The 20246-nt window shown below is 41.7% G+C and overlaps 1 protein-coding gene across 1 annotated transcript; it reads right to left on the minus strand.

Annotated features, from left to right (window-relative positions):
- Nucleotides 1-965: 965 nt before the first annotated feature.
- On the minus strand, nucleotides 966-19913 carry Gclm (glutamate-cysteine ligase modifier subunit). The gene is made up of 7 exons (XM_051185584.1): nucleotides 19635-19913; nucleotides 11701-11766; nucleotides 9540-9624; nucleotides 5547-5606; nucleotides 4766-4968; nucleotides 3033-3147; nucleotides 966-1698 (listed from the first exon to the last, which is right to left on the minus strand). The coding sequence occupies exons 1-7, from the start codon at nucleotides 19758-19760 to the stop codon at nucleotides 1529-1531; spliced, it is 825 nt and encodes a 274-aa protein (XP_051041541.1). The 5' UTR covers nucleotides 19761-19913; the 3' UTR covers nucleotides 966-1528.
- Between the last annotated feature and the right edge of the window lie 333 nt (nucleotides 19914-20246).

The following is a 20246-nucleotide window of genomic DNA, read 5'->3' on the forward strand; positions in this document are numbered from 1 at the left end:
CAACAGCAAAGGAAGGTTTGGTTTTTGTTTTCTCACATTGTCAAAGAAACCATTCAAAACACCAGGTTTAAAAAACAAACAAACAAACAAACAAAAAGATGATACCAAAGTTACCCTCAGGGCAGCTCTGCCAGCTCACTGCACAGATTTTAAAAAACGACATATATTTAAAGATTTATGCCATATGCAAATTCATACATTTCCAAATTTAAGTTACCTATCTGTTTAGCATTATACACAACCAATGTAATCATAGGCTTTAAGCTTAAATTATATACAAGTTTTAGCAGGCAAATCAGCTGGTTTCACACAATTTTAATTGAGAAAGCCATCTGATCAGTACCGCAAAGACTTACTTAGGAAATAGGTCTACCCTGTTGACTGAACAGACTATAGCTGGGAGATAAAAATTTCTGAGCAAGTTTTTACAAGGCCTCTGTTTAAGAATACTGATGCACAAGATCTCGTCTAAAGAAAAACCGAGACTGGCTAACAAGCACAACTTCAAAGCCTAAGACCCTTTAGTGTGCTACATAAGCATCATGGCTTCTTGGCAAACTTTCAGTTTTTAAACTGGTATGAAATTAAACTGAATGATGGCCCTCAGCCTTTTCTGGCTTTACTCCATCCTTGAAGTAATTAATAGGTGCAGATAACATATGTTTTACTTAGCTGATTGTTAAGCTGTCTCTCCAGAGCCCACAGTACCAAAAGCATGCAACTAAGTTGTGGATACTCTTGAATGAGCAGCAATGCACTAAGAATGCCCTAGGAGTTCCAAAGACACTCTGGATCACAGTACTTGCTGTTACAAAACTCCCAAACAATAATGTGAAAGCATCAACCTCTTGTTCAGATTCACTTTAGCTTGGCTTTGAAAATAATAGGTGGAAGAAACATGACACATAGCACATGGTGAAATCATAGTTAAGCTGTAAGTAAGAACACACAAGATTAACTGTCTATTTATGGATCAAAGAATGAATTTTATTTACATTACTAGTAGACACTAGCTGCTGTAGTTACAGAGATAGGTTACTTTGCCAATGACAGGAAAAAAAATATCTTCCAGTATCTATTTTAACAACTGTAATTTAATTCCTTAGTTATAGAGTATAGAAGTATAGAGTACGAAGCAATTAATGAATCTTGGAAATAAAAAATATGTATATATATATATAAATCGCCCTGATGCCTAAGCCAAAATATATCTAAAAACAGATTTTCTTGATTTCTATTACTCATAAAAATAAAGGAAATATATTGCAAGTATTTTTCTTTATAGACAATTTCAGTTAGAAAACAATAGTTTAATGAAAACAATACAGTGGTTCCTGTGAGTACGCTGATGCAGAGGCAAGAGAAGTCTTCAAAATTTGACAATACATTGCCAAAACAACTGAATGCAGGCCTCCATGACACTTCCTGGAGGCAACAGTTACATTTATTTACACATCTCAATTTGATCTTATGAAACTTTTATGTTTGAGATAAATACAGGTCAGTATGCTATGAGCTTGGGTTGTAGTTAAGATCCCCTTCTTTTGGCTTGTAAAATGTAGCCTTTTGACTTGATGATTCCTCTGCTTTTCACAATGACGGAGTATCTCAGCAACCACAGTGGGACCCACTCCTGGGCTTCGATGTCAGGGATGCTCTCCTGAAGGGCTTCTTGAAAACTTGCCTCCGAAAGCAGTTCTGAAACAGTAACCCCAATAGTTAGGGCTGACTACAGAAGCTCTTTACTGTGTAAGTAAGCACTGAAACACAACCCTGAATACAGGCTCTGGGAGTTAGCTGCCTGGCAGGATGCTTGCCTAGGATGCACCTGGTATTGTTTACCCCACCCTCGTGGATCAGCTCTGATAGCACACAGCTGGAACTCAGCACTTGGGGGGGGGGTGGAGGCAGGAGGATCAGAGGTTGTAGTCATTCTTGGCTATAAAGTGGCTCCAGGAGACCATCTCAAAACACAATCAACAAAACTGAATATAAAAGACATGTATCCTCTTAAACTGAATTACAGTATTAAACAAGGCCAGTTCTTTAATAACATATTCCGGTACCCCAGCCTCTCTAATTTTGCAATTTCTCAAGACCTCCAGGGGACTCAAGTACAACCAGGAAAAATACAAGAGAGTAAAAAGAAAATAAATCATTCCTCACCCTACTTATAGCATTTCTATTATTATATAATTCATCATGGTTTTTTTTCCCCTAGGATTTATTCATCTACAGAGAGAGACAGAGAGAAGAGAGAGACAGAGGGAATGAATCACACTATTATATTTAATTATATTGGAAAACACTAACAATAAGTGCAAAAGGTATAAATACGGGAGAATTTAACTCCCCCATTAGTGTATTCAGTATACAGCATAACATATCCCTCATCACTGGCAAAATCTAGTTATTTCTATCACTCTGAACTTTTGCTTTGGCCACAGCATGATATTTAAGTATATTCATCAACTTATTACTCCCATTGCTTTCTTTAAAAAAAAAAAAAAAAAGTGGGTATAGAGGAATGGTTAAGTTTATTCTCATGTTCTTGCATAGGATCCTGCCAACTGCTTTACAACTCCACATTACAGAGACAAAAATAAAGATGTGTATGTTTTAAATTACCAATAATATTTACATTTAAAAACACTGTACATTTATCACAACACACACTGAAAATGTAGACATTTGTTTTCTTTTTTGTTTTTTAAAGATTTATTTATTGTTATATAGTGGCCTGCCTGCATACCAGAAGAGGGTGCCAGATCTCATTACAGATGTCTGTGAGCCACCATGTGGTTGCTGGGAATTGAACTCAGAACCTCTGGAAGAACAGCCAGTGCTCTTAATCTCTGAGCCATCTCTCCAGCCCTTGTTTTCTCTTTTAAACTTGTGTGCATTATGTTGGGGATCAAACCCCGGCTGTTGTGCCCTCTATCATTTGCCTGTACCCCCAGATCACTAAACAAGTAGCTTTTGTCTTTCAAAAGCTCATGATCAGGACTTATAGATAGAAACAGCAGTCCTACCTTTGGGGTCATTATGAGTCAAAAGCTGTATGTCAAACTGTTTGGCAAATGCAGTCAAATCTGGTGGCATCACACAGCAGGAGGCAAGATTAACTTGATTACTATTTGGTTTTACCTGAAAGTGAAAATAAAATTAATTGTATTAAATTATGTCACAAGACAACACAGACAGCAGAAAACTACTATTCACAGTAGCTAAGAACCAGAACCAGCCTATGTGTCCATCAACAGAATGGGTAAAGAAAACGTGACACATCAATGTGACCATAAAGGAAAGGAAACTATGGCACTGGCAGCAAAATGAATGGACTTAGAAACTTGTTATTTGGGGTGAAACACAGCAGACTCAGAAAGGCAACACTGCACGTTTCTTCCCATGTGGGACTTTTGATATCAGGCTTGTGTACATGTAGGTCATGCATAAAGCTAGATCCTGAGGAGCTGAAAGAGAAGGGAAGGAGCCCCACAAGAACAGTGGGGAGGGCATTAATCAGAACTTAGTATAATATGTATGAAGATTCTACAATGAAGCCTATCGCTTTGTATGTTTACTTAGACAATTTTGTCTTTGTCTGCATGTGTGTGGACTGGTACATGTGGCAGCCAGAGGTTGGTATTTGGTGTCTGGGGTCTCTCACAGACCCTGGGGCTCACTAATTCAGCTAGGCTGCTGAGTACCCTCCCATCTCCAGGGAATCTTCCTGTCTCTGCCTTCTCCAGACATTGGTATTGCCTCGATAGGTGTTTTTATGTGTGTTCTTTTGGGGTACTAGAATTGAACTCAGGTGCTCATGCTAATATAGCAAGTACCTAACTAAGCTGTTTCCCTAGCCCCACTTTTTAAAAGAGAGCAGTACATTTTAGGTCATAAAAACCATATTTGACAATTCTTCATTTATAAAATATTTTGCATATATTGATATGTTCCTTCCTAATCAGTGTTAGAGATAACTAGGATGAGGAAAAGCCAATACAGAATTATACTCCCTGCTGGAATCATTAATAATCTAGTATGCCTGCCTCTGAAGCAGTGGTTCTAAAGGTAATGATTTTAGCAACAGGGAGTTTATCTTAAGGAAGACGCTGTTCAGGCTACTGTTCCAGTAGCTGCACTGGCTACTGTTCCAGACTTTCTAGATCACTAAGTCTCCAGCTGTGACCTGGCCACATACTGCTACCAAGTCAACAAGACAAGGAACAATGTTTTCTATGGTCTTCCTGCTGCTTGTCATCGACTCTGAAAGGTCTGAGGAAGCAGCAGAGAATGAAATAAAAGGAACAGAGACAAGATACAGCAAGTAAAGGTAACGTGCTGGTAACCTCACCCATAATTTTGCAGATTCTTAGAGTGGGGAGATGATGGCTTTATGATTCCTCCTCCATATCAGGCTCTATACACTAAGTCTAATATCTCTCTACTTAACAGAAACATATTGTTATACATATTTCTTTACTTAAGAAATCGAAGCCATAATACCCGAAGTGTAATATTTTCATCACACGTAGGTAGAACTGTGATGAAATTCACTTGCCCTGTAAACTTAGCATTTAGTGTTTTCTTCATTCATTTTAAATGGGATGAATACTTAGTTCAATTAGACATATTAAAGTCAAAACTCCCAGCTCCCAATGCTTTAGATAAAGCCTGTCCCAAGGCTCGCACCCTTAGAAGTCACCCATACAGTGAATGTGAACTATATAATATAGCCAGTCAGGATGTGGGTGCCCTTTACCTGTGCCCACTGGTACAGCTGCTCCAGCTGTGTTTTGTCTAGATCAGAGGTGCCTATAGCAACAATTTTCTTGCTCTGGACTAAGTTTTCTAGTTCCTCCCAGTAAGGCTGCAGATGCTCCAAGGAAAGATTAACTCCATCTTCAATGGGAGGTGAAGCAATGATGACAGAATCCAGCTGTGCGACTCCCAGGACAGAGCACGCTGATGGAAAGGAAGACACAGAATAGACAAGTGTGTGCCACATCCTAAGAACAAGTGTTACTGTCTCCACATATTCCACTCAATTCTGTCGTCTATGTCATTAACTACTTTCTGTACAGCAGACTAGTGCACACTTTACCTGTCATTTAGAACATGCATGTAAGGGCCCATTCACCCACTTCTCTTGCAGCAGGCAAGGGGTCTCTGGGCCCACTCTCTTACTTAGGGTTTCCTCCCTTTATTTTTACCTACTCAGGTGCTGAAAATGAATCCATAGTATTTGTATTTTGTTGTCTCTGATTTTAGTATTTTATCTATAGTGGGATAAAGGGCTAATAATGATTACAGAGAAATGCTATCCTTAAGCAGATTACATTTAATACATTTTTTTTTACATTTCTATCAAACTATCTCTGTATATAAGTGAAGATTGGTTTTATACAAGTCTTAAAAGTTAGGCTAGAAGTTTAAATGGTAAAATTGAAATCTGCTTATTTTCTTTATCTAGATTGGTTATAACTAATTCACTTAAGATAGTTACAGCTCCATTATTATAACAAAGATAAATTTCTGCTTACCCATGTCAACTGCACTTCTAGTTGATGATGAAGAATTCGATCCAACAATGAACAGTTTTGCTGGGAAACAAAGAAAAAGCTGATTACCACACGTATCTACACCTTACTGTGCATTCCCGTGTCCACATGTTAGTATGCAGGGTTACCATGACAGGAATTAGCTTTCTTTTCCTGCTTCTGAAACTGTACAGCTCCACTTTAAGACAGACATGTACTTTCACTGTAAATTTTAAATTGCATGCTAGTTGTCAATGCATTTATTTCCCAAGAATAAAACAAATAATACTTTCCCACACATTACAATAGATAAATAGGACCTGAAGTTATTTTAAATGTCTATTTTTATAAGCTAAGCATTATAGACCAATTTACTTGCCTTCTACAATAAGCCAAATCTAAGCAAACCTCAAAATGTGTAACGAGAAGAAAAATTACACACACACACACACACACACACGTATATGTCTACAACATAAAGCATGGCATAACTTTTTAAAAGTTCTGTTGGTTTATCTTTTAAAGTTTTAAAAAACTACTTTTAATTTTGTGCACGTGCAGGTGTCCTCAGAGATTGGGCCCCTGGAGCTGCAGTTACAGGATGTGTGCTGCCTGCCTGGCATGGCTGCTGGAAAGCCAGCTCCAGTCCTGTGTAAGGGATGTGAGCCCTTCCCTGATGCCCATCTCGGAGTCCCGTTTGGTTTGTCTTTGTGGGGTAAATATTCTGTATATGTTTCTATGTAGTAGCTATCTTAACGTTCGTAGTAATGCTGTGCTTTACTTCATTGGTAATGAAGACCAATCAAAAAAGAAAAGCAAAAACAGAAGCCAGCGGTAGGCATTACCACGCAAAGCTTTTATGTGGTCATTTCTTTCGTTTCCCTTCAGTGCTGCAGATCAAACTCATATGCATGTATGGAACCCTGGTCCCCAGCCTTTGTTTCTAATACATAATTTTACACACTAAAAAAAAAAATATATATTGGGGGCTGGAGAGATGGCTCAGTGGTTAAGACCACTGGCTGCTCTTCCAGAGTTCCTGAGTTCAATTCCCAACAACCACATCACAACCATCTGTAATGAGATTTGGTGCCCTCTACTGGTCTGCAGGCAAACAAAACATGCAGGCAAAACATGACATATATAAGAAATTCTAAAAAATTATTTTGAGACAAGGTCTCCTTTTATAGCCCAGTCTGACTTCAAGATCACAAGCCCCCTGCCCTTGTCCTCCCGAATGCTGAGACTGAGGTGCACTGACCACATCCAGTTTTCATTTCTCATTCTTGGGCATGATTCTGCAATCCGACAGGGTACAGTTCACTGCATGGGTCCCTGCCTACTCAGTATTTTTGATAGTAAATGTTTCAGTGGCAGCTCCAATTTTTGTTGCATAAACTTTTTATTCAACTTTATACTGACTCATTTCCCAAAGAAGAGCTGTTAGAAATGTGATTCTGAGTAAGAAGAGCCGGTGCACTGTGTCTTCCTCTACTTATCTGCTTTCTACTTTGACAGCCATGCCCGTTTACCACGCCATCACCCTTACAATGCGGGACACAACCAGTGAGATCTACGTAAACAAAAATCTGAAAAACTCTGAGATCTGAAACATATTTAATTCCAGCCGTGCAGTGGTGGCACATACCTTACATCCCAGCACTTGGGAGGCAGAGGCAGGCAAATCTGTGAGTTCGAGGCCAGCCTGGTCTACAGAGCTACACAGAGAAATCCTGTCTCAATAAACCAAAATAAATAAACCTACTGTCTACAGAGTAAATTTAGATTTTTGAACAAATGTGAGAGTAATATGAAAACAGTGAGAAAGAAGAATGGAAGGAATTGGGTAACAAAAACGCTTGTTTTAAGCTTTGTATTGCTGTGAAGAGACATGACCATTGCAACTCTTACAAGGGAAACATTTTATTGATGTGGAGGCTTATCATTAAGAGGTGCAGTCCACTACCATGGTAGGGAACATGGAAGCTGGGAGTATGGTGGCGTGCAGGCATGGAGCTGGAGAATTCTACATCATGATCCAAAGGCAATAGGAAGTGAACTGTGTTACTGTGCATGGCTTGAGCATATATGAAAACTCAAAGCCTGTCCACCCAGTGACACATTCTCCAACAAGGCATACCTACTCCAACAAAGCCACACCTCCTAAAACTGCCACTCCTTATGAGCCTATGGGGCTAATTGCATTTAGATTACCACAACACTCATACACAGTGATTCAACATATGCAACAAATGACCTTGTGTTCTTGTTTATCTGTGCTCCCCTCTTTTCTACTACTAGACTGTCCTAAAACATCTGGGTCCTGGTGTTACTCCTGGTGAGCAGCTACTATAGCTCCCTTTGCAGATAAGTCAGTATAACCAAGTCCAGCTTTAGGGCCCACATTACACGCTGAAAAAACCTTCCTTGGCTGGGTACAGCTTGATGGTAAAACATTTGTCTCACATGCAAGAAGCCCCAGGTCTGGTCCTCCTCCCCTTGCAACAAAGAAAACCCTCCCACTACTAAATCCTTGATCCCTAAATTTCACCATCCGGAATGGTCCTCTCTCCCTCTCTGAAAGATAGGATACATGGAGCTAGAAAGAGGCAAGCTTCTCTTACGGTAAGAATTTTATCAAATTTCTCAAACCCTACAAGAATGGAGGACAACTTGGATGAGGCCCAAGTCAGTGATGAAGTACACACAGTCAGCTACACGAGAATATTGGCTTTACTCCATTTCCTACCTTAGTGATGATGGGAAGTTAACAGAAGAAACAGGTTTTGAAGTCAGGCATACCTCCTTAGCTTGCTGGTTCATCAATTCACTGGCTGAAAGACTGGTGGGGTCTCATTAGGTTGCTAGGCTGGCTAAATCTTCTAATCCCCCTGACTCAGCCTCAAAGTAGCTGGAACTACTGTACACTACATCAAGGCCTATGCTAACTTTCATGGTAATTAATGTCACTGGTGTGATTGAGATAATAGTCCTGATAGGTCTGTTTTGATAATTATATGAGGAAACATAATCATAAAGGGACAGTTCAGTGCTTAGCATAAAGCAAGACTCAACTGATGGTATTATGATTGGAATGAAAAGGCCATTCCTGTCTCATTATTGCATCACACGTGTCCCGGTCAATATGTTAATAATCCATTACTACTTTGTGGCAAGCCATGCCATAGCTATGTGCCTCTTTTGTTTATTCCATCCATAATATAAAGCAGCCTGTGAAATAACTGTATTCCACTGCAGAGATAAACAAATTGAGGCTCAAAGCAATCGAACACTTGCTAACCCTACATTATTCTAGGCAGTAATCTACATCCAGGAACTTCAATCTAGGCAAGGTCAGGGCTTTTATAAACTGCTATGCTGTCTGTAAGCTGAGGGCTGCTTCTGAAATGCTGAACATAAGTAACACTCTCTGCCTGTGTAGCTGGTTGCCCAGACTTCCTTCTGTACTTCAGGCAGCCCCAGCACTTCTCACCAGCACCCCAAGAAGGGGAGGTTTGTTTGTGCTGAACACATGCTGCTCCTGGCTGTCCCCTCTCCTCTCCGTTTCCTACTTTAATCTTTCTATTGCTGAGTACACATAAATCATACAGACACAGAAACATCAGAAGGAACAGTTAAGTGAAGTTTCATTCTGACTCTGTGGTCCTGACTTCCTATAACTCATTCACTCTTAAGAGCCGACATTAGGGGCTGGGGAGACAACTCAGTGGTTAAGAGCACTGGATGCTCTTCCAGAGGACTGGGTTCAATTCTTAGCATCCACATATTGGCTCACTACTGTCTGTAACTCCAGTTCCAGGGGATCTGACGCCTTTACACTAATGCACATAAAATACATTTTTTTTTTTTTAAAGCTGACATTAGAGTCTGTTTTCCTCACTAATGACCAACTCCCTCTCTGTCAGATGGAAGGATTTACTCTCACGTCCCTCAGTCCACAGCATAGGAGAGTGAACTGTAAAGGGCAGAGCTTACCAGAAACTTTCATTTCCTCTCTTTCATCTGGGTTTATCTTCTCTACTGCGTGGGACACGGTGCATTCCAAGACATCTGGAAACTCCTGCAGGAAACACGAAGTAAAATGGACACTAACTGAGACCTGTTGATTGTAGAGTTTCTTATTGTCCTAAGCACTTCAGAAGCAAAGGCTCTTTTTGAGGTCTAATGGACTGTATAAGCATAAAGTACAGATGTAAAAGTTAAGTATGTGCATAAGATTTTATTTTTTTGGAGAAAAAAAAGTCTCATTTTGACCAGGTATTCAGAAATTATTTATGACCAAAAATAAAAAAAGTAAACAAGCAGAAGAGTGTAGAGTTATGTGAGATGTTAGAATGGCTGGCACAGAAAAACCTTCTTAATTGCTTAATTCTTAATTGCTGTTCTATTGCTGTGAAGAGACACCATGACCAAGGTAACTCTTACAAAAGAAAGCATGTCATTGTGGGCTTGCTTGAAGTTTTAGAGGGATAGCACATGATCATCATGGCAGGAAGTTGACAGGCCTGGCAGAATCTGAGAGCTTTCCATCCTGATCCACAGCAGCAGGCAGAGAGAGAGACTGCACCTGGCCTGGGCTTATGAAGCCTCTACACCCACTCTCAATGGCACACCTCCTCCAACAAGGCCACACCTCCTAACCCTTCCCAACAGTCACATCAGTCTACGCAGAGCCATTTTCATTCAAACTGGCACACCAATTTAAACAAACAAACCATCTTATCATTCTTTTGTTTTAAGAGCAATTGTAGGTTCCTAGCAACACTGAACAGGAAGAACAGAGTGTTCTCATTTACCTCCTACTTTGCTTCCCCCATTATGAGCATCCCCATCAGAGTGCTTCACCTGTAATCATTTAGCATGCACCCTTTCCAGACCGACTTCTTTCACTTAGCGATATGCATTTCAGGTTCCTTCATGTATTTGCTGGCTTGATAGCTCATTGCTTTTCAGGACTCAGTAATATCTCTTTGCCTGGATGCACCACAGTCTGTATCTCCATTTGTCTCCTGAGAACATCTACGTTACTTCAAACTGTTGTCAATTATTGATAAAGCTGGCACAAACATCCATGTATAGGGTTTTTGTATGTATAAAAATACTCAAGTCCTTTGGGCAAATACCAATGCATAAGTCTGCTGGACTGTATATTCAGTTTTGACATCGCAAATATTTTAAGTTCAAATAGTTCTTTTCTTGAGTATAGTTTTTTAAATGGCAAGAGCTATCCCAATACATTACAATGAATAATGTATTAGGATAACGATAAAAGGATAGCATCTGTCAGCCAGAAACATACTGCCTAAGATCTAACAAAGCAAATAATATCTTCCCTGTGTCTCCGATATACATACCCAGCACAAATCAGTACAAAGTGTTGACAAAAGTCAGACACAGAAGAGACCATTATTTCAGATAAACAGACATTAACCAATTTCTGTACAGCAGCTAAATGGTTAGAAATAATATGCCCACAGGAGCCAGTCCAGCATATACTCTTTGTTTGAAACAGAGTCCCACTATGTAGCCAAGGCCACCCTGGAACTTTCACTATAGCCCACACTGGCTTCAAACTCAATCCTCTTGCCTTCAGCTTCCCAAAGGCTGGGATTACAGACCTACGCCTGGTGGCTCTTCCATGCTTTTAAGTAGTGCACGGCTAACCACAAGCCCTTGTCTCTGTTGGATTTTAGAGTGGCTGCAGATATTTACTGGGTCTGCTAACTTTTGAAAATAGTCAGGTACCGACATTTAATGAAGTATATAGTTCCTTACTACTTCATGAAAAACTGACATTTAAAAAGTTGTTCCTAGCTATATTACTGGGGTGACATTCTACCAAAGCCACCTACCAGCCAAGTAATTCTTCTACTAGACCCCATACTAACTGGGAGGAAACAGCGGCAGGTAAGGGAACTGCAGTGGGGACTAAGCAGGGGAAACAAAACTGAGAATGAATGGAGACTGGATAGTCTGCCGCATGTGAAAGCAGACTGCCACTTCAGCAAAAGGCCACAAAGGCTTCGCGGCCAATTGCCTGCTGACTTACTTCACTCAGCAAACTGGGAAAAATCCACTTCCTGCTGACGTCACATCTGCTTAGGCCTGCAGGTTTCTGAATTCACATTCCACTTACCCTGACCAAATCCGGGCTGATCTGGGAACTCCACTCGTTCAAGGTCTTTTGGATACAGTCTCGAAGCTGCAGGAAGAATTGTTTTCAGAGTTAATTAACAGCTCTTCGCACCCAGGGCTTCAGTAAAGATGCATCAGGGAGTAAAGAAGGGGAAGAGGTATTAAGAGAAAATACTATACAAGCCCATGTTTAATTCTGTAAGATTTTTGTTTCCTATGCTATAAATGCAAACCTTGTTTTATTGTATTCTTAATAATTTTTTTTTTTTTTTTGACATGAGTCTCTCCACATGGTCCTGTCTGTCCTGGAACTCACTGTGTAGACCAGGTTGGCCTCAAACTCAGAGATCTTCTGCTTATCCTCCTGAATACTGTATTAAAGGCATGTGACACCACACCCGGACCTTGAGTCATTCTTGGCTGAAAGTGACAGTCTAATTATTTTGATGGCGATTTTGTATCAGTGAAACTTTAAGACATTAAAGTAATCATAAAGAAACAAAAAATTATTTGAGGAATAAGGTTGTAGTGGCACAAAACTGTAATTCCAGCAGCCAGGAGGCAGAAGTGGGACTTAGCTCTAAGCATGGAGTCTGAACAGAAGTCACATAAACCACCATGTCACCACGCTACATTCTTCAAAAACAACTACTGGGCTGCAGAGTGGGCTAGCAGTCAAGAGCACTTGTTGCTCCTACAAATGAGCTGGGGTCAGTTCCAGCACCTACTTCCAGCAGCTCCCAACTACCAGCAACTCCAGTATCAGGGATCCAAAGCTGGCTTTGGCCTGTGGACAAACTGCAAGCATGTGGTACATATATAGATAAACAGCAACACACACATGCAAATAAAGATAAATACTTAAAAAGAAAGATAATGTATGGTCAGAGGAACTTCCACATTAGATCCCCCTGTATTATATTATTAAAAATTCAAGCCTAAGGCTAGAGAAATGGCTCAGTGGTTAAGAGACCTGGCCATTCTTCAGAGGTCCCAGGCTCAATGCCTAGGACTCACACAGCAGCTCACAACTGTTGCTCCCTCAAGTTTCAGATGATCCGACACCGCTTCAGGCCCCATCGGTATCAGGAGCGAAAGCAGTGCACTGCCATACATGTAGTGGGACACACACACACACACACATTTTTTAAAAACCTCAGGTGTGGTTCAGGGATACAGCACAGCAACAGGGCAGCTGCTCAGCATCCCTGAGGCCAGACTTTGGTTCAGTCCCCAACACCAAAACATACCAACATTCGAACTCCGAGTTCAATCAAGGACCTGCCAAAGACTCTTTCAACAACCAGAACTTTCATTTTAACAAACATTGCAATCACTACATAACTCTACAGCCCTAAAGCTACCAGCATGGACCACCTTGCATCATGACAATCTATAAGTCATCTCCTAACACACAGGGACACTTCTTATCTCCAGTGTTACCATAAAGTATTTTTACTAGCACCATTGTATGCTGTAAGTTAAAATATACATTTGTATTTATCTCAATGTCAGTGACAATTGGTCTCATATAAGATGCATATTTACTTTAATGAGTGAAGATCTAGATATACATAACAGAAAAATATTAGAAAATGTTATTATTACTATATACCACATATGCTAGTAGCATCTATTCTAGCAAGAAAAATATGGCATTTCATTATTCACTAAAGTTATTCAAGTTTTTATTATTTATTCATTTTATTTTTGTGTGTGTTTTGCCTGCATGTATGTATGTACATCATGTATGTGCTTGGTGCCTATGGAGATCAGAAGAATGCATTGAGTCCTCTGGAACCAGAATTACAAGGTTGTGACCCACCCACCTAGTGGGTCCTGGAAATCAAACCCCAGTCCTCTGCAAGAGCAACAAGTGCTCTAACTGACGAGCCATCTCTCCAACCCCTCAACTTAACTCTTTAAAAAAAAAAATGTACTACACTGTTTTATGGTGTATGGGCAGTCAAAGGACAGCGTCTGAATCAGTCCTCTCCTGCCGTATGTGTCTCAGGGATCAAGCTCAGGCTGTCCTGCTTGGAGGCAAGAGCCTGGCTGAGCCACCTTGTAGCCTGGCCCGACACTTATTTTTGATCACTAATTAACCAACTCTGGCAGCTATAAATCACTGCTTTAAAGATAAGCAAGGGCACAGTGGCTCACATTCTATGGGCAATCAATGAAAAAGGAAATGAGTAACTAAAAGCCCCTGAACTGCAAAAGCATTTTCTTATAGCAATAGGGATACATTTTTGAACTCACTATCTCAGCTATGATTGCTTATGATAAAGACTGATACAATATGCATTTTATCATTTCTTTGTACAGATAATTACAAGGGACAAGAGGGTATGTGCTCAAGGTAACAAAGCCACTTATGTTAATATTTGTGCCACCAACAACACCTCCCTGGATTCAAGTCACAAGCTCTGTATTGTCATACAAAGCATAATTTAATTAAACTGAAATCAGATGAAAATTATCTGATAATTCTTTCTACACAATTACAAGTGTGTGTGTGTGTGTGTGTGTGTGTGTGTGTTGTTTCTTTTTTAAGTTCTGGAGGTCTGCATTTTGTTTTTCAGCTTACAAAGAATTAAGTTTCATTATTGTGCTTTTCAAAACAGAATTTGTTTCTGTTGTTTCTTTCCTCCTTATTCCCCATTCCTCTCCCTCCCAGTTTTCCTGTTCAATTTTTGACCCTGCAACACTACAATGCTCTCATCTAAACAGTCAGGCTCCAGAACCACACAAGAGTTACAAATAAATGCTTTAAGTATGTTTACAATTTTGTGTTGGGCCACATGGGCTGGCTGTATATGGCCTATGGGCTGTAAGGTAGACAGGACTAAATGGGCAAAAGTCACAGAGCCTCATTAAAAACCAAGCAGGATGTGGTGCTGGTTTAGTTTTGGCACTGACGAATGACTAAGAGTAAATTTTTTTTTTTTTTTGAGACAGGGTTTTTTCCTCTGTGTAGATTTGTAAACAAGGCTGCCTCAGACTCACAGAGACCTGCCTGCCTCTGCCTCTGGAGTGCTTGGATTAAAGGCATGTTACCACTGTCTTGCTAAGAGTAAATTTTTTCTTAAACCTAATACTTTTTAATAAGATTCTAGACAAAAATCTTGGCAAACGTCATAGAATTTCTTAAAAATGTTTTTATGGAGCTGGAGGAATGGCTTATCAGTTGAAAGCACTGTTGCTCGTCTAGAAGACCCGGAACTCTACCAATGTGTAAATTTAATTATAGTGATATATTTTTTCTCTTCTTTTCATGGATCCTCCTAGGTAGTCAACTGCATCAAGATATCCAGCCACCAACAATGAATGCAAACTTTACAGAGAAGTTACTGCCAAATGCCTTGAGTAAAGCGTGAAAGGGCAATATGATCTGAATCAGAGGTGGGGATGGCAAAAGAGGTCTTCTCAAGAAGTTGTCCTGACCTACAGCAGTGTGTACCTGCTGTCCAGCAAGCAGCACTGGAGCAAGGAAGTGCAACTCTGGGATGTTTGGATGTCAATCTGAGTGGGGGGCGGGGGGGAGACAGAGAGAGGGAGAGAGAGAAGAAGAAGAAGAGAAAGAGAGTTAAAGTTATTCCTGGCCTTCCAGATACTACCATGCATTAGCAATTGAGACCCCAAAGAGGTGGTAGAATCCTCAAACTGTTCAATCCCTCTAAAGAAGATGGTGTCCACCAATATGTTGTCATAACGCCCTTAAACAAAGAAGGCAAGAAGCATCCTGTTATTCTACCTGTCCCACAATCACCAACTGCTCTGAAGAAACAACACACTAAGAAAAATGAGGCTGCAGAATACACTAAGCTTTTGGCCAAGAGATTGAAGGAAACCAAGGAATAACATCAGGGACAGACTGCCAAGCCTTCCTTCCTAGCCCATCCCTTTGTGCCCCAACTCTACTGCAACAGAGTAATTTAGCTGAAGCATAAGACAAAGATTTCAAAATAGCAATTCTTCAAGGACCTTAAAGAGGACATGAATAAATGTCTTGATGATGGTTGTGAAAATACAGCTGAATGAAATAATGAAAACAATGTAGGATATTAAAGTAGAATTTAACAAAGCAGTAGAATCATTAACAAAAACCCAAACTAAAATAACTTGAGCTATCAAACAAACCCTCAGAGATCAGTGCCTGGTTCTCCTTACCTCAGAGAAGGTACTGCTGACAGTAGATGGGAATTAACACAGAGACCAAACAGGACAATGTTTGGAGAGGAAAGACTTTGGAACACAGCCCCAAGTGGGATGTCTTCCTTCACCAAGCCCCTCCTCAAAGCTCAGGGATCTATGCAGAAGGTGGAAGGATTGTAGGAGACAGAGGTGATGGGTTGCTTCAAGGAAACAGTGTTTTCCAGACACAACAGGCCTGATGCATATATGAACTCGAAGACTGTAGCAACACACCAAGACCTGCACAGGTTCAAACCAGATGGGTCCCCGGCACTGAGAGGGCAAGTGGATGCAGGGTTTCACCCCAAGCCTTGCAGCTATTTGCAACTGATATCAACTGGCAAAGAGAAAAAAATATCAGTTTCTCCAATGGAATGTCACTGGGTATATCAGCCATACACAAGAGCAGGCCCCCTTGCCTAGTTGGCAAAACAAAACAACTCCAAGGATTTTTGAGGGCTTTGTTTTGCTTTGTCTTGTTATGTTTTGTCTTATTGGTCTTTTGCTTGTTCATTTTAAGGTTTTTTGTTTTTTGTAAGAGAGAACATAAAGCTGGTTGTATAGGGAGGTGGGGAGGATTTAGGAGCACTCACAGGAGGAGAAATATGATCAAAATACACTGAAAAAATTAAATGAAAGATAAATTTTTAAAAAATTAAAAAAAGGATCTCTAAGAGTAAAAAAATGACCAGGACTCGAAAAAAAAAATAGCAGTTGTTTTTTATTTTTGTTTTCAAATTTTCTTAATCTCTTCAGTGAAGTTGAACTGTTTCAAATAGTACTTCCTACTTTGATCTCTGAGGGTTTGGAAATTCTTCATGCAGAGGCTGAGGAGATGGTTCTGGTGGTAAAGCACTTGCCACATAAGCATGAGGTCCTGAACTCAGATCCCAGCACCTAGGTAAAAGCCTGGCCTGGTGGCAGAGGGCCAGAACCCGTGGTATTGAGGCATGATGAGGCAAAGACTGGCTAGTCTAGCCAATCTGTGAGCTCTCAGCTCAGTGAGACACCCCGTCTAAAATGTAAGATTGAGAGTAATAGAGGAAATTATCAGCTATCAACCTCTGGCCTCCGAGTTCACACACAGAGAATTCTTTACATAGACACAGAATACACTCACTGAATTCCAATGAATCTGATGGTTTCCTTAGATATGCTGACATACCCTGGGGCTTTTCCTCTGTCTTCTAGTTTTAGCTTCTGTCCTGAATAAAACACTATAGACCATAATTAATCCTTTGAACAATAATTTTCAAAGTGTACATGAGTGCATATAACAATCAATGTTTTAAAAAAGATTTACTTATGTATATGAGTGTTCTACTTGCATGGATCCCTAAAGGTTAGAAGAGGCCATCTGATCCTAGTATAGTTGTGAGCCACTATGTGGGTGCTGGGAATTGAACTCAAGACCTCTCGAAGAGCAGCCAGTGCTCTTAACCACTGAGCTATCTCTCCAGCCCCCAATAATAAATTTTAAAGAGCGCAGTGCTTATGAGGACCTACTACTCTTGCAGATGACTCAAATTTGATTCTCAGGACCCACAAGGCAGCAGCCAACCACCTGTAATTCCAGTTCCAAGGGGATATGACACACATGCACATAAACATGCAATATTAAAGTCAATCATGTTTTATAAATGCCAAATAATGTTGAGGCATAAGAGTCACGGGTTGGGTCGGGTCACTTTAGTGCTGAGTATTTATTTATTTGTGTGTGTGTGTGTGTGTGTGTGTGTGTGTGTGTGTATGTGTGTGCGTGTTTTCCAAGACAGGATTTCTCTGTGTAGACTGCTGTTCTGTAGACTGCTACTCAATCCTGTAGACCAGGCTGGCCTCAAACTCAGAGATCACTGCCCCCAAGTTCTGGTGCACCACCACGCCCAGTTTAAAAAAAAAAAAAAAAATCAACTTTTATGAAGTGTAACAGAATTGAAAACCGTCTACTACATAGTATGTAAGGCTTAATAGTGTGCAACTTGTTTCTAAGATATTGATAAACACAAAGACACAGAAAGAAACCTATTAACTGAATGGATAAAATGTATTTATTATTCCCAGTCAAAAGTTTTGAAAGCTTTTCTGATGATGGTTGTGATGCACTAACATTCTGGAAGAATTAAAAAAACATTAAAAAAAAATGTTTGAAAGCCACAAAAGTGTGTTGTGGTTAGATAAGGTAAGAGAAATGGACATTCACACTCATGGCAAAATGCCCTATTAAACTCAGTGCAGGGAGAAATTAGGCCTCTCTGTACCAAAATATAGTAATACCTCTGGGAGAAATAGGCAAAGTGGGTAGTTAAAACAAAACATACAAACCTAGCTGGAATTTGAACACACACGAGCTAGGCCAGGGACTCAGGTTCCTAAATCTGACCTCGAAGGCTCTCAGCTTACAATGAGAAGGATGCCAGGTGCTTTGTATAGTCTCATTAAAACATCCCAGGCTTGTCTCTGATCACAGATACTAATGTTACAATATGATATAACTTAGGAAATGTATTCTTTAATCAGGATGCGTTTATCTTTCTGATGATGTTGTTAATCAAAAGCCTATATGCTCAGTATTTTCATATAGCATCTTTTACTTCCCACAACAACTCGATGAAAGGTTATTACTCAGGGTTAAAGTTACAGACAGGAAAATGCTCTCAAAATCATACAATTCCTAAATGTCAGTGTTTTATTTTTAAACAGTTTCTATTTATCTTATTTGTTTGGGTTTTGTTTTGTTTTGTTTGTTTGTTTGTTTTTATGAGACAGGGTCTCATATTGTAGTCCAAGCTAGCCTCAAATTCCACATTCTATTGCCTCAGCCGATTGAGTCTGGGTATTAGAGGAGTGCACCACCATCCCCAGCTTATTATTTCCAGCATATAACAATTGCACACCTGTTGGGGTTTTTTGTTTTTAAATGGTAAATGTGTTTCACATTAACAATATGCCTCTACAATTCGTTTCATGGTCCATAGAGAACTAATGGCCCAAGGATGGGCGTGGGCGTGTGTGTGTGTGTGTGTGTGTGTGTGTGTGTGTGTGTGTGTGTGTGAAGACAGGGTTTAGCCCTGGAACTCGATTATGACTAGTCTCTACATTAAACTCTGTCACTTCCAACTAGTAATTAGGGGTGTGTGTGTGTGTGTGTGTGTGTGTGTGTGTGTTAAGATAGGGTTTAGCCCTGAGTAGCCCTGGAACTCAATTATGACTAGTCTGCCTACAAACTAAGAAATCCTCCTGCCTCAGCCTCCCTAGGGATTAAAGGTGTGTGCCACCATGCTGTTAAGTTTCGAAGCAAATAAAATGTCAACTTCCAGTAAGTACCTCAAATCCAAGGTCATCACAGTAGAGAAACTAATGTCATGATGTCAAAGTCCAGCGTATTGGTAGGTTCATCTCCCAAGCACTAACCTAATACTACTCCTTTACCTGGCTAGGGGAGATGGAAGGACGATGAGGATACAGGGCTGCAGTGGCTCTGTCCAACTTCCCCAGCCAGGCAGGGGACCCGGTGAGCCGGAGAGCTGTGAGATCAACTAAGAGACCCTGGCCGAGGCGCCCCTCGCCAAAGTACGGTGTGGCACCTGCTCGGGCGGGATGGCACCGAGCTCACCGCGATCGCTCCGGGGCGAGGCGAGCCCTGGCGCGTCCTCCGTTCCCTCCTCCCGAGGCCCGCGGGATGCCTCGCAGCCCTCCTCCCCCGGCCGGACGCCCCGGGCCCCGCTCCGCTGTGCTCACCTCCTCGCTGTGCGTGGACGGGCACTTTTTCCGCAGGCGGCCCCAGTTGAGCAGGTTCCCCGTCTGCAGGTGCAGGGTGCTGGCCCGCGCCAGGAGCGCCCCGGCCGCGCGACTGTCGGTACCCATGGCAGCTGCCGCCTTGAGGGGACCGGGAGGCGACGGGGCCGCGGAGGTGCGGGCGGGAAGACGGCTGCCTCGCTGGGCGCGGCGTCCCGGGCCCGAGAGGCGAGCGCGAGGCTGCCGAGTCCGCGCGGCCACAGCCCGGTTATGCGCTCGGGCCCGAGGAGGCCGGGCGGCGGCCGAGAGGCGGTCCCGGAGGGTGGCGCCGGCGCGGACGGCCGCTGCGGCTTCTGCGGCCACCGCTCACGCCGAAGGGAGGGAGCTGTTTCCTAGAAGACAATGACTAAGCAGAAACCGAAGCCGAGAAAGTGCTTCGTAACCGTTACTCGTCCCGCGGCGGCCCAGGGGCGGGGCGCGGCCGGCCGGCGCGGCGCAGGCCCGAGGGTGACTGGCCTTCGGCCTCCGGCGGGCGGGCGGGCGGGCGGGCGGCGCCGCGGGGAGCGCAGCGCGCGGACGGGCGCCCCCTGCCGGCCAGAGCGCGGCGCGCGGCCT

The sequence above is a fragment of the Phodopus roborovskii genome, unplaced genomic scaffold (assembly GCF_943737965.1).
Source record: "Phodopus roborovskii unplaced genomic scaffold, PHOROB, whole genome shotgun sequence".
In the NCBI taxonomy this organism is placed as follows: Eukaryota; Metazoa; Chordata; class Mammalia; order Rodentia; family Cricetidae; genus Phodopus; species Phodopus roborovskii.

What these genes read in the sequence shown, in the direction of transcription:
- Gclm (XM_051185584.1), bottom strand. Translation starts at nt 19,760, where the DNA reads ATGGGTACCGACAGTCGCGCGGCCGGGGCGCTCCTGGCGCGGGCCAGC. An exon ending in AGAGGAAATGAAAGTTTCTG is followed by an intron (nt 5,607 to 9,539) that starts GTAAGCTCTGCC and finishes TTTGTTTCCCAG; the next exon opens with CAAAACTGTTCATTGTTGGA. An exon ending in AGCTGTACCAGTGGGCACAG is followed by an intron (nt 3,148 to 4,765) that starts GTAAAGGGCACC and finishes TTTCACTTTCAG; the next exon opens with GTAAAACCAAATAGTAATCA.